Source organism: Muscardinus avellanarius (genome assembly GCF_963383645.1).
Source record: "Muscardinus avellanarius genome assembly, chromosome: 5".
In the NCBI taxonomy this organism is placed as follows: Eukaryota; Metazoa; Chordata; class Mammalia; order Rodentia; family Gliridae; genus Muscardinus; species Muscardinus avellanarius.
The window spans coordinates 64079103-64106950 of NC_137790.1; the positions used below are offsets into that span (position 1 = coordinate 64079103).

At 42.4% G+C, this 27848-nt stretch overlaps 1 protein-coding gene across 1 annotated transcript; it reads left to right on the top strand.

The window, feature by feature from the left end:
* Positions 1–406: 406 nt before the first annotated feature.
* TIGIT (T cell immunoreceptor with Ig and ITIM domains) lies at positions 407–23784 on the top strand (the record flags this gene model as incomplete). Its single annotated transcript, XM_080696850.1, has 4 exons — positions 407–470; positions 3264–3590; positions 9991–10097; positions 23548–23784. The coding sequence occupies 4 exons, from the start codon at positions 407–409 to the stop codon at positions 23782–23784; spliced, it is 735 nt and encodes a 244-aa protein (XP_080552976.1).
* Positions 23785–27848: the final 4064 nt, after the last annotated feature.

Sequence of the window (27848 nt, forward strand, 5' to 3'; positions counted from 1 at the left end):
CAAGGGAGCCCAGTGAGAATTTCTGCATCACTAACAGGTTCTTCAGAATCGCAGCCATTGCACAGATGTTCTTGACTCTTTAGATAAAGGCTGACTTTTTAAAGTGTCTCAAGGCAGAACTTAAAAGTGGTATATTGACTAATAGTCACTGAAGACCTGTGTACCTCAAACCGCATTTTTGTTTATTTTTCAGTGTGTTTCCTTCATGGTCTTTCTTGTGGCTCTCTCTTTGCAGTTTGTGTACTTGTTGAGAGCTCTGTCTGTTTCTGACATGGGTTTTGCTGAACTCGGTTTTTCCGAGACCCTCTTTCCTCCTGGGCTCAGTTTCACCTTGCCACCTGCAGTTGGCCTGTTTCGGTCACAGAAGAGGCCACATCTGCTTCCTGTGGGCCCTCTGGGCAGAAGCATGTTCTGGTGTCTGCTCCTGCTCTGGGCCCAGGGGCTGAGGCAGGCTCCCCTCCTCACTTCAGGTAAGGCCTGGAAACCTAGCTGAGCAGGGAGGAGAAGAGAATGGAGTCAAGAGGGTATGGTGCTCAGGACACTCACATGGTAAAGGCTCAGGCTGCCTTCCACACTGTTTTCAGAGTCCAGCATAGCCTCATGTTTGACAAGACAGACTCTGAGCATGAGATGCAGCACTGTTCTGCCTAGCCTTCGTAGATTCTCTGGGTTGGTGGCTCTGACTGGCTGGTACAAGAGAGGAGGTAGGGGAAGGAGAGGAGATTAAGAAGAAAGCCACAAAGGAGGTGCTTTTAGAAGCTCACTCCTGCACCATCTTCTGTCTGTTTTTTTGTTTGTTTTGTTTCGTTTATTTGATGTTACTGGGGATTGAACCCAGAGACACTCTGCTTCTGAGCCCTATTTTATTTTTTATTTGGGAACAGGGTCTCACTAAGTTGCTGAGACTGACTTTGAACATGTGATCTTCTGGTCTTAGCCTTCCAATTCCTGGGATTTTACAGGAATGTGCCGTCACTCCCAGCTTCTTTTCTGTTTTTTATTTTTATTTTTATTTTTATTTTTTTTTTTTTGTGTGTGTGTGTGTGTGGTACTGGGGATGGAACCCAGAGACATTCTACCCCCAAGCTACACCCCTAGTCCTATTTTTTATTCTTTATTTTGAACAGGGTCTCACTGAGTTGCAGAGGGCCTCATGAAGTAGCTGAGGCTATCCACAAACCACAATTCTCCTGTCTCATCCTCCCAAATGCTGAGATTATAAGCACGCACCACCACGCCTGGCTTTCTTTTCTGTTTTGAGGAACCTTCTGGGTTGTTGTAAATACTTAACTGTGAATTGAAAATGTCTTCTTCATAGATTCCAGAGTCTTCCATTATGGAACGATTTTTTTGTTAAGTTGATTTCTTCCATATTAAAAACCTTAGACAAATATTTCTCAAGGAGGGGGACAGAAATGTGTAAAAACCATAGTACATTTTGTTTTGTTTTGTTTTGTTGGTGGTACTGGGGGTGAAACCCAGGGGCTTTCTACCTCTGAGATATATTCCCAGACCTATTTTATACTTTATTTGGAAACAAGTTCTCACTAAGTTGCTGAGAGCCTCACTAAGTAGCTGAGGCTGGCTCTGAACCTGTGCGATCCTCCTGTCTCAGCCTTCCAAGTGCGGGGATTACAGGTGTGCACCACCACGCCCTGCTCAAATTGTTTTTTTTTTTTTAATGGAGATGTTTTTATTGAGAAACTTAAGACTTGGGTACATCAAATAAAACCCTTTTCTGGAGGGAGGAGGAACCAGTAAAATACAAAATAATGTCAGCACTGTCTGGGTCATACCAAAACCCAGATAATATATTTTTTTAATTAAAAAATGCTAGGTTCTTCATAATTGACCTTTTGATACAAAATGACCTATTAAATTTGCACCTTGTGGTTCTTGATATTGAGGTCCATAGGACAAGCTAGGAATTCTTCAAACCTTAAGCTGAATTCCATAAAGGGTTATTTGGTGTTTAGATAGGTTTTTCCTTGTCTACGAGGTAGCAGCAGCAACAACAGAACCTTCTAAAGGGAAGAGAGGTGCCCAGGGATGTCAGGGAGTGGGGAGCCCTGAATAAGATATTTTTTGCCTGGGAGAAGCAGAGTTTCTGGCCAAGTCTTCTTTCCTTTGCATTTCTTGGCTCTCCTGAAGGTTTTTCCAGACACTCCAAATGACAGAGAACCAAACGGCCAGGTTTTATTTCAAAGATAAGGCACCCGGCACTGGGCTAAGCACAAAAGCAGCAGAATGTGTGGTGTTGGATGAGGCCTTTTATTTAATTAATTAATTTTTTCATGGTACTGAGGATTGAACCCAGGGGCATTCTACCTCCAAGGTACACACCCAGCCTGATTTTCTTTATTTTAAAACAGGGTCTCACTAAGTTCCAGAGGGCCTCATTAAATTTCCAAGGTTGGCCACGAACCTACAATCCTCCTATCTCAGCCTCCAGAGTACTGGGATTACATGTGCGCACCACCACGCCTGGCTGGCTGAGACTCTTTAACTGGGGAGATATAACAGCATGTAAAAGTAATCCAGGAGCTAGTCTTGAAGGTATAGAGCAGAATGTCCTGAGAGGACGTGGTGCAATTGTGTAGGCTAAGCCAGGCACTGGACGAAGTGCTCATTAAACAATGCCGCAGAAAGGACAAGGTGGTGGCCATGGCCTGGGGTCCTCAGTGATGCAGGGGAGGGAGGACATGCAGCTTTAACAAGACTCTAAGAGGGTGGGGGCTCAGGGAGGCAGGAGCAAGCTCTGGAGGCAGAGGTGATGCGCGGAAGGAGACGCGCCGGAATAAAATAGAGGTGTGTGGAGAAGGACAAGAAGCCCAGAGAGGGGCCATGGGCTAGGATGGGAACCTTGTGTGATAGGTAGGCATAAAGAGGAACATTTCTTTTTCTGGTGGGGGGTACTGGGGATCGAGTCTGGGGAAATTCTACCTCCAAGCTCTATTTTTTTTTTAATTTTTTTTTGGAAACAGGGTCTTACTAGGTTGCTGAGAGACTCACTACTTTCTGAGGCTAGCCTTGAACCTGCAACCTTCCTGTCTCAGCCTCCCAAGTACTGAGATGACAGGTGTGCAACACCAAGCCTGGCTTGAAGAACATCTCTTGAAGTGAGGGAAACAGGAAACAACTATAGTCTGCATGGGGTGGAGGGGTGACAGGATCGACTGGAGAGGCTGTGTGGGATCCCCACAGGATAGCCGAGGGCAGCTGCTGCCCCGGGCTCAGGCTTGTTTCCCCCCCCCTCCTAGAAGCTCTGGCAGGCACGGTGGTCACGAAGGGGAGCATTTCTGCAGAGGAAGGAGGCACTGTCATTTTACAATGTCACCTCTCCTCCACCATGGCCAAAGTGACCCAAGTCAACTGGGAGCGGCAGGACCAACTTCTGGCCATTTGTCACAGTGAGTTTGGGTGGCATGTCAACCCAGTGTTCAGCCAGCGGATGACCCCAGGCCCCAGCCTGAGCCTCACTCTCAAGTCGCTGACCAGGAATGACTCTGGAGAGTACTTCTGCGTCTATCACACCTACCCCGATGGGATCTACACAGGGAGAATCGTCCTGGAGGTCCTAGGAAGCTCAGGTACTCCCTCTGCAGCAGGGTGGCTGCCGAAGCTCTTCTTCTAGCCTAGAGAATGTTGTCCTGGTCCTCAGCAGGGCCTGATGGTGCAGGCTTGCAATGCCAGAACTTGGGAAGCTGAAATAGGAGGATCGCAGGTTTGCGGTCAACCTCAGAAACCTAGCAAGGCTCTCTGCAATTTAGTGAGACCCTATTTCAAAATAAGAAATTAAAACAAAACAAAAAAAAAGAGCCAGGTGTGGTAGCACATGCCTGTAATCCCAGTACTTGGGAAGCTGAGACAGGAAGATTGTACAAGTTTGAAGCCAGCTTCAGCTTCTTAGTGAGGCTCTCAGCAACTTAGTGAGACCCTGTTTCCAAATCAAAATATAAAAAAGGTGTGAGGGTATAGCCTGGAGATAGAAGGTCCCTGGGTTCCATTCCAAGTATCAAAAAAAAAAAAAAATAGGACTGAGAGCATAACTTTGAGGTAGAATGCACCAATAACACAAAAGAAGGAAGAGGAGGAAGAGCACATTTGAATAATCTGAGGAGCCTTTTTAATTAATTAATTAGTTGATTAATTAATTAATTTTTGGCACTAGGGATTGAGCCCAGGGGCACTCTACCTCTGAGCTACATTTCCAGTACTATTTTTATCCTTTATTTTGAAACAGGGTCTCACTAAGTTGCTGAGGCTGGCCTGTCTCAGTTTCCCAAGTACTGGGATTACAAGCATATGCCACCATGTCCAGGTCTAAGGAGCTTTAAAAATACTGATTCTAAAGCCAAGCATGGTGGTGCATGACTGTCGTCCTAGTACTTGGGAGGAAGGCAGGAAGACCACAGGTTAAAGGCCAGCTTCAGCAACTTAGTGAGATCCTCAGTAACTTAGTGAAACTCTCAGCAACTTAGTGACACCCTGTTTCAAATTAAAAATAAGCCCGGGCATGGTGGCACACCCTTGTAATTCCAGTGTTTGGGAGGCAGAGACAGGAGGATCACGCTGGTTTGAAGCTAGCCTCGCTGGCTTAAGAGACCCTGTTTCCTTTTCATAATGTCACTTCTTGTCTGGCTCCAACACAGGGCAGATGTAGTAAGCAGGGCCTCAGTTCTGGAATCACACAGCTTGGGGCTCGGTATTGTCATGGGTCATTTGTTTTTTTTTTTTTTTTTTTTTTTTTTGTTTCACAGCAGTTATTTTTATTTATTTTTTTTAATGTTTTTTTTTAATTTTTATTTTATTGGTGCACTGTATTCATACATCATAGTGGGATACAAACTTTTGTAGTCATACATGCACACATCGCCCAGTCAGCCCCCACCCAATCCCCACCCCATTCTCTCCCCATCCCTCCCTCCCATGCTTGGCTTAGTGGTTGACATCTAGTATTATAGCAATTTATCCAAAATTAAAAATGATAATCTCACATAACAGTTTCATTTGTCTGATACCAAGCTTTTGATGACTTAAAGATAACATTTCAATATTTCTTTTTGCTTTCTTTCTTACCAGAGAATATTTTTTTCTTTTTTTTAGGTGAAACCATCATATATTTATTTTTCAGAAAAAAATCTATCCTGATATGGAATATGGACTCTAGATACCCAAAACAATCTCGAAGCAAAAACAAAGCTAGAAGATGTATATTTTCTGATTTCAAACCATATAAAGCTACAATAATTGAAACAGTGTAATACTGTTCTAAAGGCAGATATATAGACCATTGGAGTTAAATACAAGCCTAGAGCTAACTTCTTCCCTATATTGTCAAGTTATTTTTGACAAGGTTTCCACGAACATTTGGTGGTGGAAATAATAATCTTTTAACTAAATATTGTTGAAAAATAATAATTACATGGAAAAGAATAAAATTGGACCCTTACCTAATCCCACATACAAGTATTAACTCAAACTAGATAAAAGACCTAAATATAAATCTTAAGACTATAAACTTTTAGGAGAAAATCTGGGTCATAAAACCTCACAACACTGAAATTGGCAGTGATTTCTTGGATATGATTTCAATGGCACAGGCAACAGAAGAATATACAAACTCCCTAAAAAATAAAAGAAAATATTGTATATCCAAAGACAATGTAAACAGAGTTAAAAGTTACTAATAGAATTGGATAAAATATTTCCAAATGCTATATCTGAAGGTATATTAGTATTCCAACTAGAAATCCTAAAAATTAACAACAATAAAGGCAAACAATACAATTTAGAGATAGGTAAAAGACTAACATAAATAATGAATCTCCACAGATAACCAATCTTAGTTGTCTGTTGGATGGAAAGTCTTGTTTCTCTGGTTCTGGTGAGTGTTACCTATTTCTTCTTTGTAGTTAATCTCTTTGAGTATTTTCTCTAGCGCTGGTTTTGAAGACACAAATTCCTTCAGTTTCTGTTTGTCATGGAAGCTTCTTATTTCTCCATCTAATTTGATAGAAAGTTTTGCTGGATAGGAAATTTTTGGCTGGAAGTTGTTTTCTTTCAGAGTTTGGAATATGTTACTCCAAGCCCTTCTGGCTCTCATGACTTGGTTTGGGAAGTCTGGAGTGATTCTAATTGGTTTGCCTCTGAATGTCACTTGGCCCTTTGTTTTTGTTGCCTTTAAGATTCTCTGCTTGGCTTCCACATTGGTCATTTTGACAATTATATGGCGTGGGGATCCTCTTCTCGGATCCTGTCTAAAGGGAGTTCTATAAGTTTCCTGGATCTGTGTATCAACCTCTTGCTCTATATTTGGAAAATTTTCTGCTATTACTTCCTTGAAGAGATTGTTGATCCCTTTGGTATCACTTTCTTTTCCCTCCTCTATTCCAATTATTCTTAGGTTAGCTCTCTTAAGATGGGCCCATATTTCTTCAATGTCAGATTCCTGCTGTTGGATATCTTTTTCTAGATTAGAAACTATGCATTCATTTTTGGATTGCTCATCTTCTAAGAGCGAGATTCTGTTCTCCATGTGGTCTAATCGGTTGTTTGTGCTTTGAATTGAGGCCTTTACTTCATTAATTGCATCCTTTATCTCTTTTTGGCTCTCTCTGAGTTCTTTTCGAAGCACCTCTATTATTTCTACAGTTATTTTCCTGATTTGATCTTCTAGAAATCTCTGATTTTCTGTTTTATCAGGTTCTGATGCTGTGGGGTTGTGTACATTCATTACTTCAGTGTTATTCCTCTTTCCCATGATTTCGGAGGTTTGTGCCTTCTCTGGGTTCTTCCCTTGGGTCACTATGGCTTCACTTAAGGTGCTCTGGATCTCGAGTCTGTATTATCTCAGACCCTACTACTCCTTTACTGGGTTGTATCACAGAGTCTCCGACCCAGGGAGTCGATAGAGGCTGCTTTAAACTATGGGGGGGTGCCAGGTTGCACGCTCTCCTATGGTGTGATATCTCTGCCACCACCACTCCCTCACTGGGTCAAGTCCCAGGAGGCACAATACTGGGATTTCTCCTCTGTGGCCCGCAATTTGACTCACTGTTCTTGAGTACGTAGATGTAGCTGTACTGGACTCGGTGAATTCACTGCTGCTGCCGCCGCCGGTGGCAATATGGCGCCGCTGCCACGCCCTCGGCCATGAGGCTGGCGTATTTTTTCTTCTCTGGTTTTGATTTCCACTCTGAATCCCTGCAGCGTGTGCTGAGCTCAGCCACTGGGAGCTTTAAATGCTGTCTTCGCTGAAAGATCCCGCCTGGCTGTTCCGCATCGGCTCACCTCGGCTTGCTGTAGCCGTCCGCTGAGTTCGCCGCTGCCGCCGGCAGTATGGTGCTGCTGCCGCGTCCTCGGGCGCGTGTGTCTCCTCTGTGGCCCTGAGCTCTGTTCTCAGTCCGCTTTCTCTCTGGAGCCTGGTGGTTTTTTTGTTTTTCTGGTGATGGTGTTTTCTGGCTATGAAAGGCGCTCTTTTTGTGGTAATGGAGATTGGTTGTTAGCGGGACTCTTAAGCCCCGCTTTTCTCGGTCGCCATCTTCCCGGAAGTCGTCATGGGTCATTTGTTTAGCTCTCAGTTTTCTCATTTATAACATGTGGTGTGGTGAGGTAGAGCATGGTGGCACATGCCTGTAATCCCAGTACTTGGGAGGCTGAGACAGGAGGATCACAAGTTTGAGAATAGCCTCAGCAAGTAGTGAGATTCTCAGCAATCTATCAAAGCACTATTTCAAAGTAAAAATTAAAAAAGGGCTGAGGGTATAGCCCAGAGGTGGAATGCCCCTAGGTTCAATCCTCACACATACACGCACACACATGGTGAGTAATCTCATGAGTTCTTATAAATAATGTCTCAGGTTGTAGCTAGACACCCAATAAGCTTCACTTCACAAATGCTACTTATTATGCTACATATCACTTTTTGATCAGAGAAGCCTCAGCAATAAAGAGGACAGAAAACCTGGATCCCAGTAAATGTCAACACATGATGGTTTTGAGCATCCTGGATGCTCTATCCCAGTGTCATATGTCTGGGAGCCTCAGGTTGGGGAGAGGAAGGGCATCCAGCCAGGTGCTCCAACATGGGATGGAGGCCCCAGGAACTGGAGTCCAGAGAGAAGCCATGTGTGTTCGCTCATGTCTACACAGAACGTTCAGGGCTCAGGCTCCTGACAAGTATACTCGTCCCTGGACACAGGGGCTCAGGTATTTTTCATGTGAAAATGGGGGAGTGAAAGATCAAGTTCCTTCCTCCTGTGTCATGGTCTACCTGCAGGAGCGCTCAGAAGATGCTCTCTTGGACCCCTGGCCAGCTGCTGCCCAAATCCTGCATGTTCCAGCTTTTTTTTTTTTTTTTTTTTTTTTGCCTTTGTTGACTCCAAAAAACACCACTGGTCTGGCATTTCTCCTCCTGTTGCTCAAGGGCTCAGCTGCGTACCTGGAATGGCAACTCTCCTTTAATTACTTGCATTGACTTTGACTTCTTTCTGACTCTAATCTTACACCTGAGTCCAAGTCCCTTCTAAGTATTATATTGAAGCTATTTCTAACCTTACTGTTAAAATCAAATTTAATTCTAAAGCTGACCTGGTTAACAAGCCCAAGCTTTAAGTATCCCTTAGCAGAGCCCACCCCTTCCCCACTGTGTGTTGAGATGCTGTTGCGCCCTCCCTAGACCTGTTTCTTTTCCAAAGACCTTGAAATCTCTGTTTTGCAACTGTGAGTTGGTGCTTCTACTTCAAATCCCCGATTCCTAATATAGTTGATATTTGGGGTTTTTTTGCTTGTTTCTTTTTTTTTTTATTAAAAATTTTTTTGGCGGTACTGGGAATTGAACTCAGGGAACTTCTACCTCCAAGTTACATCCCAGCACCTAAGCCCTTTGTTAGAGGGAAGCCTCTACCAGACCCTTGTCCTTTCAAGTCTGCCCTGGACTCTTGGGTCCTGCCTGAGCTCTGGGGGGGAAAGAGAGAGTGGGATGAAGTGGCCTGGAAACACTTCTGCCCACTGCACAACACACTATTGGGGCAGTCATCTTGTTTCTCTCACATTCTCCTTGAATCAAATATCACTCATGTCTTTGAAATGTTCCCCCTGCCTCTTCTTCCTTCAAGTTACATTTTAGGTCTTCAAGAAATTCACTTACTCATGCCTTTCTGCATGCCACAAATATTTACTGAGTATCTACTAGGTGCCAAGTGCAGGGAGAGCAGAAATGGATAAGGCTCCGGAGCCCTCCTCCCTCCAGGCTTGCACAGTCTAGCTGGAAATAAGTGTTACGGGGTTAAGGTGAAAGGGTGTATGCTTATTTTTTGTAACAACATAAATTTATTTTAATTTCTAATTAAGATAGTTTTGTTGACCTGGTTAAATACAGGAAACATTAGAAAAGAAAATGTTCATATCTGGGTTTTCTTCTAGACGGTTATTTGTTTCCTTTCATGATTGAAAATGATCTTGTTGAAGGGGGCTGAGGGGTGTTAACAAGGATGTGCTCTAGCAGGGCTCCAACATGAGTTGACAATCACTCCTTTTCTTCATGCTTGTGTTAAGGTTTATCCACTTCTACTGAAAATCAATGAATAAACAGTATATGGGGAGAGAGTCAGGCATGCTGGTGCACCCCTGTAATCCTAGTACTTGGGAAGCTGAGACAGGAGGATTGCAGGATGGATGCTAGCCTCAGCAACTTAGCAATACTCTATTTAAAAATAAAAAATAAAAAGATTAGGATGCTCCTGGATTCAATCCCAGTACCAAAACCCAAAAATGATTGGCCCTGGATATGCCATTACTTGGAAGATTGATGTCCTGAGAGACTAGGTGGGGGCATTAAGTCCAACTCTTAAAGCTTCCAGTCCTTCCCAGATAGGGTCCGGCCGATCCCCACCTCTGCACCCTGAAGCTGAGGCTTCTTCTGGGAAGGCTGTGATGCTCCCATTGCTCTGGGCTCTGCTGCTCACCTCTATTTTGTCCTCCCTCTAGCGGCTGAGCACAGTGCGGGGTCCCAGATCCCACTGCTTGGAGCCTTGGTCACCGTGCTGGGGGTCGCCTGCACAGCTGTCATCGGGGTGGTCGCCTTGGCTAGAAAGGTAATGCATGGCTCTGGCTGCACATCCCAGCCCCGCCGCCCCATCCCACCACCCTGGTGCTTTTGGGTCTCCTTTGTGTGCAGAGAGAGGCCCAGATGTGGTTCCACCTTTCAGTGCACTTATTTATGCCTTTCCCTTGCCCCTCTGCCAGCCCGGGAGTTCCCAGGAGGTTGGACCTGTATTCTGCCCATCTTGCTTTCCCTCACAATGACTATTCCTGCCTGCCCCTTCAGCACTGCTCTGGGAGTTTATCTACTGTGAGTGTGATGCATCTCAGAGGATGTCTACTCTGTGCTTTCTAGTAGCTCATTTAATTCTCACGATTCTTCAGTAGTGCTGGGCAGCCCAGCATTCGTGTAAGATGGGGAACAAGCACTCCAGAAATGCGGGGATCTGAGATGCACAGCAAGACCGGCAGCTGTAAGTCAGCTGCGCCTTTAGCTCAGAGGTCGTGTGTCTGAAAGAGCAGCAGGTGGGAAACTGGAAGATTTTCTTTTTAGTTTGGTACGGAGGGCGCAATGTTAGGCTTGCTGCCTAATTTTTCCAGTCTCCATTTCTTCCTATGTGAAATGGACATTATAATTCTCTCTGCTTCTTGTCACAAAGTTGTAAAGAACAGAGGGCATTTTACATGCAAAAGCTGTGGAAATGATGAACAAATATGTCCGTGTCCTTGCCGTGTTGCAAACTAGTATCTTAGTATGTGTTGACTGGGGTGGGCGGAAGAGCTCCCAGTCCTTGTTTTGGTTATTCTCTTGGGCTCTTTAAGTTCCCTGACTTAACTTAATTCAATTCAGTGCACGAATATTTGGGGAAACACAGCCTGTGATGCCCAGCGCTGTCCACTTCCACCCGCCTGACCTACTTTCCCTCTAACTTTGGTTCTGCTCAGTTGACAACTTGATTCCATAGCACCCAAACCACTCTCTCTGGACTTCGTACATGGCCTTGTTATCACTGACATATGTGGGTTTACAGTGCCATCTTTTTCTTCCTATTTGACTTTTCTCTCCAGTTGCCTTGCTATCTTTTGAATTAAGGTTCTTTTTTAGTGTGTGTGTGTGTGTGTGTGTGTGTGTGTGTGTGTGTTACTGGGGATGGAACCCAGGGGCATTCTACCTCTGAGCTACATCCCAAGCCCTATTTTTTTAATTCTTTATTTTGAAATAGGGTCTCACTAAGTTGCAGAAGGCTTCACTAAGTAGCTGAGGCTGGCCGTGAACCGAGATCCTCCTGTCCTAGCCTCCCAAATACTGGGATTACAAGCATGCACCACCATGCCCGGCTCTTTCTTTATTCTTTTTCTTTTTTTTTTTTTTTTTTGGTGGTACTGGGGTTCCTGGAAGCCCTTCTTCCTCCGGGCTACACTCCCAGACCTATTTTATATTTTTGAAACAGGGTCTCTTACGCCAGCGCGGCTGGCTTCGAACCTGCGCGATCCTCCTGTCTCCGCCTCCCAAGCACGGGGATTACAAGCATGCGCCACCACGCCCGGCGTTTCTTTCTTTATTCTTAAAACACTATTTGTTAGTTCTGCATTCTTTTGCAATTCTTTTAATGGTTACAATAGACATCATATAATTTATCCCTGAGCATTTGGGAGGCCGAGATGGGAGGATCATGGTTTACGGAGAGCCTAAGCTACTTAGTGAGGCCCTTCACACCTCAGTGAGACCCTGTTTCAAAATTTAAAAAAAAAAAAAAAAAAAGCTGGGGGTGTGGCGCACACTTGTAATCCCAGCATTTAGGAGGCTGAGACAGGAGGATCGTGGTTCAAGGACAGCCTCAGCTACTACTTAGTGAGGCCCTTTGGAACTCAGCGAGACCCTGTTTCAAAATAAAGAATAAAAATAGGGCTGGGGTTGTAGCTCAGAGGTAGAATGCCCCAGGTGTTCCATCCCCAGTACTGCAAAAATAAATAAATAAATAAATTAATTAATTAATTAATTTTTAAAAAGACTAAAAAAAGAGATGGGGGTGTAGCTTGCAGGTACACTGCCCCTGGGTTCCATCTCCAGTACCAATAAAATAAAATAAAATAAAATAAAATAAAATAAAATATATTCCTGACTTATTACAACCTCTCTATATGATGAACACATACCTGTAATCCCGGTACTTGAGATGCTGAGACAGGGGGAATCGCATGTTTGAGGTCAACTTCAGCAATTTAGTGAGATCCTTAGAAAATTAATAAGACTTTTTAAAAATATGCCGGGTGTGGTGGCGCACGCTTGTAATCCCCGTGCTTGGGAGGCGGAGACAGGGGGATCATGCAGATCTAAAGCCAGACGTACTGGCTTAAGAGACCCTGTTTCCAAATAAAAGTATAAAATACGTCTGGGCGTGTAGTCTGGAGGTAGAAGGGCTTCCAGGAACCCCAGTACCACCATAAATAAATAAATAATAAAACAAAACTTTTTTTTTATTGGTGCACTGTATTCATACATCATAGTGGGATACAAACTTTTGTAGACATACATGCACACATCGCCCAGTCAGCCCCCACCCGAACCCCACCCCATTCTCTCCCCATCCCTCCCTCTCATGCTTGGCTTAGTGGTTGACATCTAGTATTATAGCAATTTATCCAAAATTAAAAATGATAATCTCACATAACAGTTTCATTTGTCTGATTCTAAGCTTTTGATGACTTAAAGATAACATTTCAATATTTCTTTTTACTTTCTTTCTTACCAGAGAATATTTTTTTTCTGTTTTTTTAGGTGAAACTATCATATATTTATATATTTATTTTTCAGAAAAAAAATCTATCCTAATATGGAAAATGGACTCTAGATACCCAAAACGATCTTGAAAAAGAACAAAGCTAGAAGATATATATTTTCTGATTTCAAACCATATAAAGCTACAATAATTGAAACAGTGTAGTACTATTCTAAAGGCAGATATATAAACCATTGGAGTTAAATAAAAGCCTAGAGCTAAATTCTTCCCTATATTGTCAAGTTATTTTTGACAAGGTTTCCACGAACATTTGGTGGTGGAAATAATAATCTTTTAACTAAATATTGTTGAAACATAATAATTACATGGAAAAGAATAAAGTTGGACCCTTACCTAATCCCATATACAAATATTAACTCAAAATAGATAAAAGACCTAAATATAAATCTTAAGACTATAAACTTTTAGGAGAAAATCTGGGTCATAAAACCTCACAACATTGAAATTGGCAGTGATTTCTTGGATATGATTTCAATGGCACAGGCAACAGAAGAGTATACAAACTCCATAAAAAATAAAAAAAATTGTATATCCAAAGACAATGTAAACAGAGTTAACAGTTACTAATAGAATGGGATAAAATATTTCCAAATGCTATATCTGAAGGTATATTAATATTCCAACTAGAAATCCTAAAAATTAACAACAATAAAGGCAAACAATACCATTTAGAGATAGGTAAAAGACTAACATAAATAATGAATCTCCACAGATTACCAGTCTTAGTTGTCTGTTGGATGGAAACTCTTGTTTCTCTGGTTCTGGTGTGTGTTACCTATTTCTTCTTTGTAGTTAATCTCTTTGAGTATTTTCTCTAGTGCTGGTTTTGAAGACATAAATTCCTTCAGTTGCTGTTTGTCATGGAAGCTTCTTATTTCTCCATCTAATTTGATAGAAAGTTTTGCTGGGTAGGAAATTTTTGGCTGGAAGTTGTTTTCTTTCAGAGTTTGGAATATGTTACTCCAAGCCCTTCTGGCTCTCATGACTTGGTTTGGGAAGTCTGGAGTGATTCTAATTGGTTTGCCTCTGAATGTCACTTGGCCCTTTGTTTTTGTTGCCTTTAAGATTCTCTGCTTGGCTTCCACATTGGTCATTTTGACAATTATGTGGCGTGGGGATCCTCTTCTCCGATCCTGTCTAAAGGGAGTTCTATAAGTTTCCTGGACCTGTGTATCAACCTCTTGTTCTATGTTTGGAAAATTTTCTGCTATTACTTCCTTGAAGAGATTGTTGATCCCTTTGGTTTCACTTTCTTTTCCCTCCTCTATTCCAATTATTCTTAGGTTAGCTCTCTTAAAATGGGCCCATATTTCTTCAATATCAGATTCCTGCTGTCGGATATTTTTTCCTAGATTAGAAACTATGTGTTCATTTTTGGAATGATCATCTTCTAAGAGCGAGATTCTGTTCTCCATGTGGTCTAATCGGTTGTTTGTGCTTTGAATTGAGGCCTTTACTTCATTAATTGCATCCTTTATCTCTTTTTGGCTCTCTCTGAGTTCTTTTTGAAGCACCTCTATTATTTCTACAGTTATTTTCCTGATTTGATCTTCTAGAAATCTCTGATTTTCTGTTTTATCGGGTTCTGATGTTGTGGGGTTGTGGGCATTCATTGCTCCAGTATTATTCCTCTTTCCCATGATTTCAGAAGTTTGTGCCTTCTCTGGGTTCTTCCCTTGGGTCACTATGACTTCACTTAAGGTGTTCTGGATCTCGAGTCAGTAGTATCTCAGACCCCACTACTCCTTTACTGGGTTGTATCACAGAGTCTCCGACCCAGAGAGTCGACAGGCTGCTTTAGACTGTGGGGGGTTCCAGGTTGCACGTTCTCCTATGGTGTGATATCTCTGCCACCGCCCCTCCCCCACTGGGTCAAGTCTCAGGGAGTACAGTACTGGGATTTCTCCTCTGTGGCCCGCAATTTGACTCACTGTTCTTGAGTACGCAGATGTAGCTGTACTGGATTCGGTGAATTCTCTGCTGCTGCCGCTGGTGGCAATATGGCGCCGCTGCTACGCCCTCGGCCGTGAGGCTGGCGTATTTCTTCTTGGTTTTGATTTCCACTCTGAATCCCTGCAGTGTGTGCTGAGCTCAGCCACTGGGAGCTTTAGATTTTACCTGCGGCGAGAAATCCCGCCTGGCTGTTCCGCAGCGGCTCACCTCGGCTTGCTGTAGCCGTCCGGTGAATTTGCCGCTGCCGCCGGCAGTATGGCGCTGCTGCCGCGGTCTCGGGCGTGAGGCCGGTGTATCTCCTCTGTGGCTCTGAGCTCTGTTCTCAGTCCGCTTTCTCTCTGGAGCCTGGTGATTTTTTTTGTTTCTCTGGTGATGGTGTTTTCTGGCTATGAAAGGCGCTGATTTTGTGGTAATGGAGATTAGTTGTTAGTGGGGCTTTTAAGCTCCGCTTTTCTCGGTCGCCATCTTCCAGAAAACTTTTTTAAAATAAAAAAAAATGTTGGGGATGTAGGTTGTAGATAGAATGCCCTTGGATTCAATTCCCTAATATAAACAAAAAACAAAACAAACAAAAACTCCAAAACAAAAACAAAAAACCACAAAAACCTCTCTATATTGACACAAAACAAATTAGTACTTTTATCTTATTTTGGATTGTATAAGACCTTAGAGCATGTTAACTCTTGTAATCTCCTTTCCTCTTCAGTTTATTCTAATATCATTATGCTTTTTAGTTTTCTTTATTCTTTAAATTCCTAAAAATATTATTGTTTTATAATGACATTAATTTAGATCAGCTCAATGACATTCATTTAGCCTCAATATTCATAAAGATTTACCCTCTGCATTGCTTTTTACTCGGTCCTGTGTGTTCTGTCTTGTAACTGGGATTATTTTTCTTCTGCCTGAAGGACATCCTCTAGTCTTTCCTTTATTGCAGGTCTGCTGGCAATGAATTATTTTGAGTTTTGTTTCCCCCCAATTTAAAAATTATATGTTTGTTTTGCTAGGTATAGAATTCTATGTTGGCAATTATCTTCTTTTAGCACATGGAAAATCTTATTCCATTTCTGTGTTTCTGTTGAGAAAACAGGTCTTATGTTTGAAAATATGCTTATTTCTTTTAGTTCTTCCAATATTTTGTCATCTTTAGAATCCAACAATGGTAAAATAACATAATTAGGTGCAGTTATCTTTGTATTTATTCTCTTTGGGTTTGGATAGAGTGCTGTTTCAGTCTGTGGCCTGCCGATTTTTGTCAGTTTAAGGTCAATCCTGGTAATTATTTTTCCATGTTACTTTCCCATTCTTGCTTTCTTCTCCTTCTGGAGCTCTAATTACAGACATTTTCGCTTTTCTTTCCCCTGTCTCTGAACCTCTGTTTTGTATTTCGCATCCATTCAGCACACCATGGTTTTTAGTGGTTGTTTTCTGCTGACATACCTCCCAGTTTATCTTCTCTTATATTATCTGTTCTTTGTTTAGAAACTTCACAGCCTGTTAATATTCCCAATCTTGCCTTTTAATTTTTTGAAAATATTAATCAGTGACTTTGAAGCCTGTGCCCAACAGTCCTATCAATTAGATCATCTATGGGTCTTTTTCTATTGTCTATTTTTATTTGCTCTTTGGGCATATCTTCTTTACTGCTTCTTTTTATGAGTGCTGTGTATCCAAAACTAAATACTGTAATAGTATGAGGTTATAGATAATATTATCTTCCTCCAGAAGTGGTTCCCTGTATACCTGGCAGGTAACCAGTCTGGAGGCCAGAGAATTCTCAGGTCACTTTAATTCAACCAGGGCTGAGACGCCTTAAAGCTGGAGTTCAGTTTCTGCTATTCTTGTACTCCTAGCTGTGATCCTTTGGGATCCAAGTTAAATGCCTGTGATATTTTCCAAAGTTTCCCCTCCATGGGCTTCTGAGCCCTAAAATTTTGACTTTCTAGCTAGAAGCTCTATGTATTTTATCAGCCATTTATCTAGGTAACTTTTGCCTCTATGAGAAAATGCCTCCAAATGTTCATCTTATCTCTCCAGGTTTTCTTTCTTTCTTTCTTTCTTTCTTTCTTTCTTTCTTTCTTCCTTCCTTCCTTCCTTCCTTCCTTTCTTTCTTTCTTCCTTCCTTCCTTCCTTCCTTCCTTCCTTCCTTCCTTCCTTCCTTTCTTTTTCTTCCTTCCTTCCTTCCTTTCTCTTCCTTTCTCTTTCTTTCTTTCTTTCTTTCTTTCTTTCTTTCTTTCTTTCTTTCTTTCTTTCTTTCTTTCTTTCTTTCTTTCTGTGCTACTGGAGATTGAACCAAGGGGCTATTCTAACTCTGAGCTAAGAAAGTCTCCTCAAACCTGCAATCCTCCTATCTCAGCTTCCCAAGTACCTGGATTACAAGGGTACACCACCACTCCTGGTCTGGGCTTTCTTTTTTTTCTCCAGATCTTGCTCGCAGCCCACAAATTACTCACTTGCTTGGCAGATCTCTAATTTCTTCAAGCAGATGTTTGAGTACTGTGTTGATTTTCCCTAGCTGTTGGCAGTGGAAGGGTTGGTTCAAGCTACATGGTCAACCATAGTTCTACCAGAGGCAGAACTCCTCCTTTTTTTTTTTTTTTTTGTGGTGAGGTGAAACCCAGGGGCTTTTCTACCTCTGGGCTACACTCCCGGACCTATTTTATACTTTATTTGGAAACAGGGTCTCACTAAATTTCTGAGAGCCTCACCAAGTAGCTGAGGTTGGCTTCGAACCTGTGCAATCCTCCTGTCTCAGAACTCCTCCTTTTAATGTCATGTTTCATTATCTGCCTTTGAAATCTGACTTTCACAAGCAGAGCAGATTGGGCTGGCCTACTTTAGCTGTAAGATGAATTCTCTTGAGTCAAGACTTCCTTGGGAATTCAAGTTCCTCAGTACCTAAAGCCTGCCCAGTCACGTACTCTCCTTCTGAACTGGGTCCTTCCCCATCTCAGTGAGACGTGGGCTTGGATAGCATCGTGCACTAAGAATCTGATTCCACCTCGCTTAATGCTTATTGCAAATTTCTACCTTCTTTTTCTCTTTCTCCCATTCCCAGAGAAGGCCCACCCTTTGGTTTTCTTCTCTATTTATTTAATATTTTTTGATAATGATGACTGAACCCAGGGCCACTCTGCCTTTGAGTTAGAACCCAGCCTTATTTAATTTTTTTTTAAATTTAAAACGGGGTCTCAGTAGTTGCTGAGACTGACTTTGAACCTGTGAGCCTCTTGTCTTAGCTTCTTAAATACTGGGATTACAGGTCTGTGCTGCCACACCTGCTATCTTCTGCTTGATTTCTCTGTTTAACTCTTGCTGTTCCTTTGAAGACCACAGAGTACTGGCTTCCTTTCCAGGTCTTAGTTGAAATGAATTATATGAACTATAATAACTAAAATTGCTTATTAATAGTTTCACTGTAATGTTCTCTGGTTCAGACCTTATGGCATTTTGTATTTTAAACAGTCTTAACTCTGTATCCTTACCTTGACCTCATTGTATATATTTTTCAACTGTTAATGGTTCTGCTCTTTGAGTTACATTTCTTCCACATACTCATTTCAACTACAGTGATCAGTCTTCTAGCCCAATATTTTGCATCTTAGGTTCTGTCCATTTTCTGTGTAGATATATTTAGTCTGTTTTTCTTAACCTTGCATCAATAACAGGGTATTGGCATAACAAATAATATGTTCTAGTTGACTATATTCTGTCTCTAACTTGATATACAAATGAGGAGAGCCCAGGATCCTTTGATATTTTTTCCCTTTAAGCTCCCCACAGGAGCAAAACTTTCATTCCAGCCAAACCTCAAATCCTGAATACAAGCTACTAGAGCCAGAAGCTTGGACTTAGCCTGGTTTAATGACTGGATGACCAAATCTTATAACCAAATTCTGTTCACTATTAACCGAGTTCTAAAACAAAGTTAGACCCTTAGAGGCATAAACACTTGCTATGGTATATTACTAAATCTCTATATCAATAGAAAATCAGATTGGAATGAAAAATTTTCAGGTGGATTGCCAAGGATAACTTTGTTGAACTAGAAGGTTTGATGTTAAAGGAACTAGTTGGGTTGATCCAAGTAGAAATTTTAGTCCTGAAATATCAATTCATGGGAGGACCCCTCCATTTTATGTGAGTGAGAGATTGAAGTGATGATGGAAAAAAACATTTTGGTGGTAGAGTCTAAGCCATATGTCTTTGGGGGACCACAAATTACCCAGTTCAACAATTCTCAAGGTACCTGCTGGTACCTGGAAGGGAAGCGCACACAATTGCTGATCACTCCATGAAAGGCCTTATACCAGCAGGTGATTGCCTGGTGCATTCATTTGTCTGCAAAAATCTCATTTATCTCATGATTCAAACCCTCACTTCCTGGCTATGCGGCAAACGCTGAGGTTGCTGACTTGGCTGGCTCGCAGAGATGGCCATTTACTCTCTATACTTCAACAGACCTGGTTGAACAGGATGCTGAGGACCCAGCAGTGTTTGAGATGTGGCTGGTGTTCTCGAGAGAGCCAATGATCCATGGTATTTTCATTTATGTCACAGCTACCACAATAGACGCGATTAGGAAATAAAACCTCTATGGGACAAGAGAATTGATTGGCTCAGGGAGAGGTGAAGGCAATGGCGGTTGATCTCTGAGCTGGGAAGGAAGCTGCCATGGTGGCTGGTGAACAGATTTCCTCTGTTGTCTCCAGTGTTCTACAGCTCTGGAGTGCAAAGATGAAAGGTTCTTCAGAGGCAGCAGAACACATTTTCCTGGTAGGACTCAAGGCTGGTTAATCTTCATGCCAGGGATCCAGACTTATGGCAGTAGGAAATAAGAAAATGTGTAGAGAGGGTTGGACGCTATCAAGTCCTGCCGTAAACCATACCCATTTCTGATGATTTATTCACCAGCCCCCTCTTTGACATCTCCACTGCTTCCTGAATAGTATAGGTCCTCTCTGTTTTTTTCCTGGATGTTGTCTGTCATCTCCGGGGCATCCTCCCTCCTCCCTCAAAACATTTTACACTCACACTCTCCAAGGTCCCTGCAGGGAACACAGGGTTCTTTGAGTTGTTCAAGGATGGTTTAGTAGAGGACTTATGAAGGTCTAGGCCAGATATAAGGAAACCATAAAGAGGAGTGTAGTAGTGTATTGTAATCATTCGTGTGTTTGTGTGTGTGTGTGTGCATGCTTGCACAATGCTCATGTTGGCCACCTATCTTTATTTCTCCTGGGAACACTGAACTCTATTAACCATCTTAATCTCCTCCCACATCAGGCTTCCTGAGCTCCCTTTGAAGTAATTATACTCGCTGTGTTTCTGCGACCAGAGCTGGTCACACTCCAAGGTGGCAATCAGGCCTGGAAAGCATGCTTTAGTCAATCACTGACTTCTGGCTGCTCACAGAGAGGGCCCAGGCACACAGCCTGGCCTCCCAGCAGCTGGATAAAAGCACTGGCCAGACAGAGGGATCCAAGCAGGAAGTCAATAGCACTCTCTACAGACCCAAAGGGCCCATACATTGCTCCATTTAGGAGGAGGGTCTTAGGAATCAGACAGACCCAGATTTAGGTCTTGTTTATCACTTCAGTAGGTATGCCACCTAAATTTGCTGAGTCTCAATTTCCTCCTCAGTAAAATGGAAATAATTGCAGCATTCCCCCTCTTTTTTTTTTTTCTTTTTCCTTTTTCTTTATTGATACTTGTGATTGAACCCAGGGACATTCTACATTGGAGTGATAAATCCAGCCTCTTTTTTTTTGTTGTTTAATTTTGAAACAGGGTCTCACTAAGTTGCAGAGAGCCTCATTAAGTTGCTGAAGCTGTCCTTGAACCTGCACTCCTCCTGTCTCAGCCTACAAATACTGGGATTACAGGCATGCACCACCACCCCTGGCCGGCATTCCCTTTTAATGGTGTGGGAGAACTTAAGTCAAATAATTCATGTAAGGCACCTGATTTTTTTCCCTAGCATGTGTTAATAACCATTAATTGTTAAGTTTTTATAATCATTAAAATTTTTACTTACCATGGTGCCTCATAATATCTGGTAATCAATCACAGTTTATATTGTATGAATTTATTATTAACAAATGTCATTGGCTAAGCAGATATTGAGGAAATGCCCCCAGGGGATCCTCTATGGGAGAACAGAAGACTGTGTATGTCCAGGTCCTGGGCAGTGACTCAGCTGACCCCGCTGTCCATTCTCACATTCTCCCTGAAGGCGCTGCTTGTCCTGGGAGGAGTCAGCTTTGATTTCTGTAGCTCCCTTTGCCCCTGTAGGACACCTCAGTGCATTAATCCCAGACCTATTTTTTACACCAATTACAATTATAGAGTCCCTTACGCAGGACAGAATGAAAATGGAACAGCTGAGGGCCCCATCTCAGGCACATTTGCGTTTCCCAGAGGACTTTTGGAGCTCAAAATAGTCCTAAAATTAAAAAGCAAGGGTGGCTAGTCTTACCAGGAATGGGAACAGGAACACACAAGCACAAAAGGTCATAATTAGTTCTTTGAGAAAGAATTGCGTGTTCATACTTTAAAAATGGATTGGATTCCTCCGAGGGATGTAGCAGTTCTTTTAAGCACAGTGTCCGTGTGAGCAATGATAACCACTCTTTTTTCATACTTATGTTAACGTTTAGCTACTTCTGCTGAAAAGGAATGAATTAACAGTATATGGGGAAGGAAAGAGCTGGAGCTGTAATCCCAGCACTTGGGAGGCTGAGACACAGGCTTTAGGACAGCTTCATCAACTCAGTGAGACCTTTTTCAGAATAAAAGATAATAAAAAGACTGGGAATGTGGTTCAGAGGTAGAATGGCCCTGGGCTCAACCTCTAGTACCAAAAAAGTAAATAAAATGAATAAAGTGTGTGTGTGGGGGAGATAGGGTATAGCTCAGAAGTAGAACGCCCCTGGGTTCAATCTCTAGCACCAAAAATAAATAAATAAATAAATAAATAAATAAATAAATAAACCTAAATACAAACTCCCCCAAACAAAAATAAATATACACATATGTATACACACACCAAAACAAAATAGTAAATAGTATGTGGAAAGAGTCCACTGACTTGCATATGTGCTCCTGAGGTGACAGTCTAGGCCCAAGTCCTGAAGGCCTGCAACAGTGCACATGACTAATCGGGTCTGGGGATGGAACCCAGGGGCATTCGACCTCTGAGCTACACCCGCTGCCCTATTTTTACTCTTTATTTTGAAACAGGGTCTCACTAAGTTACGGAGGGCCTCACTAAGTAGCTGAGACTGTGTGAACCACGATCCTCCGGTCTCAGCCTCCCCAGTGATGGGATTACAATCATGCGCCACCATGCTCGGCTCATGCCTAATTTTTGATACATGTTCACTGTGCACATCTATGCAGCTCTTGTGCCCTCCTTCTCAGCCTCCCTCCCTCTGCTTGTGTGCGGCTGGGCTTGATACCAGCAGCGCATGGTGCTGATGTTTCTTATTTTGGTCAGAAGGATATTGGGTGTGCAGTGACTGAGAGTATTTTTCCAGGCCTGTGTGACTCCATGTAATTCTGTCAACCAGATCTACAGTGGGATGAGAGACCTGCATTAGCACAGTCTTCAGTGCGGCTGAGAGGGGTCGACATTACATTGAGATGTCAATCATCATGCCTTCTGCCATCCTACTTGTGCCTCTGGCTCTTTAATTCCTTTGTCTTATCACAGCCCTCAACAGTGATACTACCATATGGGTTTGATGATTGAGTTCATATACCTGATTGAACTACACAGATTTCACTGTTTTGTCCTGTTGTCCCCTAAGTGCAGTACTAGTTAGCTGGCCATGAGACTTTACTCTGATTTAGAAAATCAGATATTTTTAGATATGGTACTATAGAAAAACGCATGTTCACGGGCCCATGCCTGAGCATGCATTTATATTTTGGTCCCTAAGACATATTCTAAGCATCTCTAATGGTCTCTGAGGCTACAGAAAGAAACAGAGCATGGGCCCTTTCCTCAGGGAGCTCACATTCTAGAGCCCGGAGAAGCTAGAAGGATTAACACGTAAGTTCCAGGTGGCATTAACCGTTGCACAGGGAAGCACACAGAACTATATTAGAGCACTCAGGATGCAGGTAACACTCCCTGAGGGGCCAGAGGAAGCTTCTTGGACATCTTACTGTGGGACTGAGTCAGGGAGAATGAAGAGACAGGTTTCCAGGGAACTCCAGGGACTGCACAGTGGGTACAGAATATACACAACTGGGAAGGCAAGAAAGAGTGTGTGGCATTTGTGAAACTCTGAGAGGAAGGGCTGTTTGGTTGAGGAGAAAGGGCATGGCCTGCATTCACACTGATCTGAGTCAGAGTTGGGTTCTTCCTTCGGTAAGGGGCTTCATCTTATCCCTTTAGTTCATTTAAAACTTCAGCCAGGCATGGTAGTGCCTCATGTAATCCCAGTACCTGGGAGGATTGCAGATTTGAGGCCAGCCTTAGCAACTTAGTGAGGCCTTCAGCAACTTAGTGAGACCTTATTTCAAAATAAAAATAGGGCTGGGTCTAGCTCAAAGGTTGAGTGTAGAGTGTCCTTGGGTTCCATCTCTAGTGCCATAAAACAAAAGTATTGGTGTTAGTAAGAACTCAAGTTGGCCCATGTGTGTTTGCACTGATTAGAGAGAGATGATTATAACCGTGTGCTGGGGAGTAACTATTCAATCACATCCCCATATACTCACTTTGTGGTTTTTTTGTTTCCAGAAGAAATCTTGCAGAATCCATTCTGTGGCAAGTGGCCTCGGGAGCACGCCAGCGGAACGTCAGGAATGGAGACTCAGCCTTCCCTCCCCTCCTGGAAACTGCGCGGAGGCAGATGCTGCCCCTGCTGGCCTCTGCAGCGAGCCGGGGGAAGACGTCTACACCGAGCCTCATGACTACTTTAATGTCCTGAGTTACAGAAGCCTGGGGAGCTTCACTTTCCTAGCAGAGACTGGTTAGCAATCATAGGAGACACATGCCCACCTTTGTGTTACAGATTGGCTGTGTTCATGTCTGTACTCTCCACAGCACTGTGAGCGTGTGTGTGTCCCCTTGCTGAATGGCACCCTCTTCTTCATCTTCATTTCCTCCATCCTACCCTTCCATTCCCTTATGGAAACTCCAGGTGAATAGCTTGTCTCTTAATAATGAATGCAAAGTTAAAAACAAAAATCAAAAACCTTGACCTGGCTTCGAATCCGATGTTTTGAGCAGACCCATTCCTCCTCCTTGAGGGGCAGAGTTTGGGCTCCAGGGTCTGCTGTGATGATTACGATGGTGAAACTCCAGAGTCAGCCTCCTCCCATTCTCCCTGTTTTTTTTTTTTTTTTTTGTTTTGTTTTTTTTTTTAAATCAACATTTACTTGCTTAAGGCATTTTTTTTTTTTTTTTTTTTTTTGGCACTAGGGATTGAACCCAAGAGCATTCTGCCTCTGAGTTACACCCCCTCACACCTTTTTATTTTGAAATTGGGTCTCACTAAGTTGCTGAGGTTAGCTTTGAATCTGTGGTCCTATCTCAGCCTGCCAAGTACTGGGATTTCAGACATGAGCCACTGTTTTCTGCTTAAGGCATTTTCTGAATAAGGCATGGTACCAGCCTCTACGGGGACAGTCAAGGAAGACTAACCCTTGGTCTCTGCCCTTAGGAATATACAGTGAAATGGGAAGAGAGTATTTATATGCAAGGGTCATAGGGAGATAAGGATACATAACAGGCTTTTAGGAAGAGATGCCAGTCTGGGGCAAGGTGGTTTGGACTTGGCTATGGTGTGGTGGGCTGGGGGCATGAAAGGGCCAATGAGGCTGGATTGATGGGAGGAGGAGTTTTTCTGGGGAACTTGTAGGAACCAAAGATGATGGAGAAGGTGAAAGTCCTCCAGGGAAGGGCCCTGGCAGCCAGAGACATAATGAACTTTAGTTTTATTCTCTGAACCGTTATTTCCAGCCTCCCTTTGTAGCGATGTACTCAGAGTTCCTTTGTGATGGCCTTAAACAGAAGACCCGGACTCTTCTAGCCATGTGTGCTGGAGGAGCCCCCAGGAAATGTGTGCCCACCAAGGGATCCCCCAGGAAATCTATCCCCACCGAGTGGCTCAATGGTAAATGGATCCAGAAAGGGGCCAACTTCTACCTCTTTTTTGGATCAGTGAGCTATTGAAAATAAACTCTGTTTTCTACCTAAGGAAAACCTGGAGTTTTAAAGTAGGGGTTCTTTCGGGGGGGGGGATAAAAAAGAATAGTATGTATGTGATTGAGGGTTTGAAAAAGTAAACATTCTCCAACTAGCTTCTTTGAACCCTTTAATCTACTTCCTGACCTCTCTGTGCTGGGGTTGGCATGTTGGAGCAGTTCATTTCTGTTGGACTGCATTCAGGCTGAATCTAAAGAGGCTTTATCTGTCCAACGTCTCTTAAAGGAACGAGCAGGATGATTGGAGTTACCAGTGAATGATTTTCTTTCATGGGCAACAGGAACTGAGAACATCAAGCGAGGCTATCTCTTGTCAGTGGCTGAAATAAAGCATTGCCCTGTTCCATAAGAATTGGGCTGGGGTTGAACAAGAAGACAATTTAACCTCTATTCTCCTTGGAGTTTTACTTTCATTTTCCTCACCTTTCCACCAAATGAGTTAGAAGCAGTGAACTGAAATCTGTCCAAAGCTCCAATCCTTTGGAAGAAGGATAAATATGTATAAACTGCTATTTGCTATGGAGCAGTATTTTGCTTTTAAAACTAATGCAAATTGGTTGGGAATAGAACACAATTCACAAATTGGAAACCAACTAAAATTCAATGACCAAAAAAGGAGTGATGTTTTGATTTGAAGAAGATGCATACGGGGCTGAGGTTGGACCAGGAGTTGGGTGTTAGCATAATTTTGGTAATTGGGAAATGTTTGCAAAAACCACTGAGATGGTGATAAAATACAAAAGAGCCTATAGATATTGGAAATGGGTCAGGTTACTAAAATGAGGTTCAATTTGACAAAAAATAAATTTCTAATTGGAATTTACTGGACTAAATTCTCCTCTGAGAACCAGAGAATACAACTCCTAAAAGCCAGATTCCCGGAGCCAGCTGCTATCCAGGACAGCAGCCACTCTGCACAGGTGGGGGACCAGCACTTCAGATGGGGTGTGCTGTGAGCATAAAATACACCCCAGATTTTGGAGAAATATGAATCATAAAAATATAAGCTATCTTGTTAGTAATTTAAAACTATCAATTATGTGTCAAAATGAAGATTCTGGGCATATTGAGTTAAATAAAATGTATTATTGAAATTAATATCATTTGTTTCTTTTGCTTTTTAAACATGGATCCTGGGAAATCTACAATTTCATATGTAGCTCTTATTATATTTCTACTGGGCTATGCAGCTCTAGACCTCAAACTCAAGCCAACTTGGTACTTAGAGAGGGTGTCTATCTATGTCTTTCAGTCTCCTGCCTCTTGCTCTCTTATTCAAAATATTGTTTGAGGAAGCTTTTCCCTCTTATAATGTCTTTGGAGAAGTATATAGAGAAGACTCATAGGGGAGATGGAGGTAGGGGACCACCAAGTGCTAACAGGAAGAGATCCCAAACTCTCCCAGATTTCTTCTTGGATTCCTTGCCAGGAGGAGAGGAGAATAAAAGAATCAATGAATGTAAGTCCAGGAAGGAATAAATATACTGATTCCCTATCCACATTCTAAGCCTGGGCTTATAGCACCTGATCTAGAATTCAGAGAATTATATTCATCAAATGTGAGAAACTTTATCATGGAGATTTGAGAAAGATGTCTTTATGCACAAACAGCATCTCACCATTGAATTATTATATTATGTAACTTGCCCCTCTCATCCTCTGAGCCCCAGAAATGAACTATCACACACTCGTGTTCATAGAGTCCACCAGTGTTAAGCTGGACTGTTGTGCTGTGCATGAATCACCACACTACAGAGAGGCTGTGAGCTTTGTTTAGTCTTCTGATTCTTCCCCCAGTCCTGCCTCATGGCTGTAACTAGTAACCCCTCCCTACCAACACCACAAGCACAACTGTCACAAGGCCCAAGGGAACTTTATGTGTGATGAGAACTTTCTAAAGTCAAAATGAACTTGATGTTTGGGAAAGGCTCTTTGCATAAGGCAGCTTGTTAGATGGTAGTGTCTAATGGAACTTCCCGTGATGAAGGAAGTGTTCTGTGTTCTGTCCAATATGGTGGTCACTAGGCACATGTAGTTACGGAACACTTGGAATTTGACAAATGTGACAAAGGAAATTGATCTAATTTTAATTAACTTAAAATGCAATGTTAATAATGTCACGTACCTTGTAGATAGTACCACAACTCTAGTAACTGCCTTGCATATGAAGAAAACCTAAGAGCTGTGCTATAGACATTGAATTGTCTATAGAGGTTAAGCATTTGGCAGATTTGCCACAAGGAAGAAACATGGAAGTTCTTCTATTCTTCTGTGTACTTCTATTCTTATGTGGTCAAAAGTGGGTTGTGCATTAATTTATTTTTAGCTCTTTCTAAGCTATCAGAGGAAACTAAGTGGCCCAGTTCATGTAAACAGGGCCTGGACTGTGAAGAAGTTTGCAATTCATAGGGATATGAGGGAATAGACTTTCATTCTAGAAACTTATCGTGCACACAAGTCCCATTTTCATATAGGTTGTGAAGAACAGTTTTGCTGGGACTAACACTCTAATGGACTCCGTAGAGATGACCAGTAGCCATGGTGTGCAGTGGACTGAAAATTGGTTTTTGGGTCCAAGCATTGGTCTGTGAATCAGCTTCATGACTCTGGATCAGTCAACCTCTCAGAGCCTCATTAAAAGTACTTCCTCATTCTTAAAATGCTAATAATAGCAATATTTTCTTTATAGTCCTTAAAAAGGTGATGTGAAAATGTGGTTGACTGCTTTATAAGCCATAAAATGCTAAATGAATATTATTGTTTTCTGCCTGATGAGCATGTATACCTGTCCCTGTTTGTGATGCCACAGAGGTTTCTGAGGGTAAAACTTAT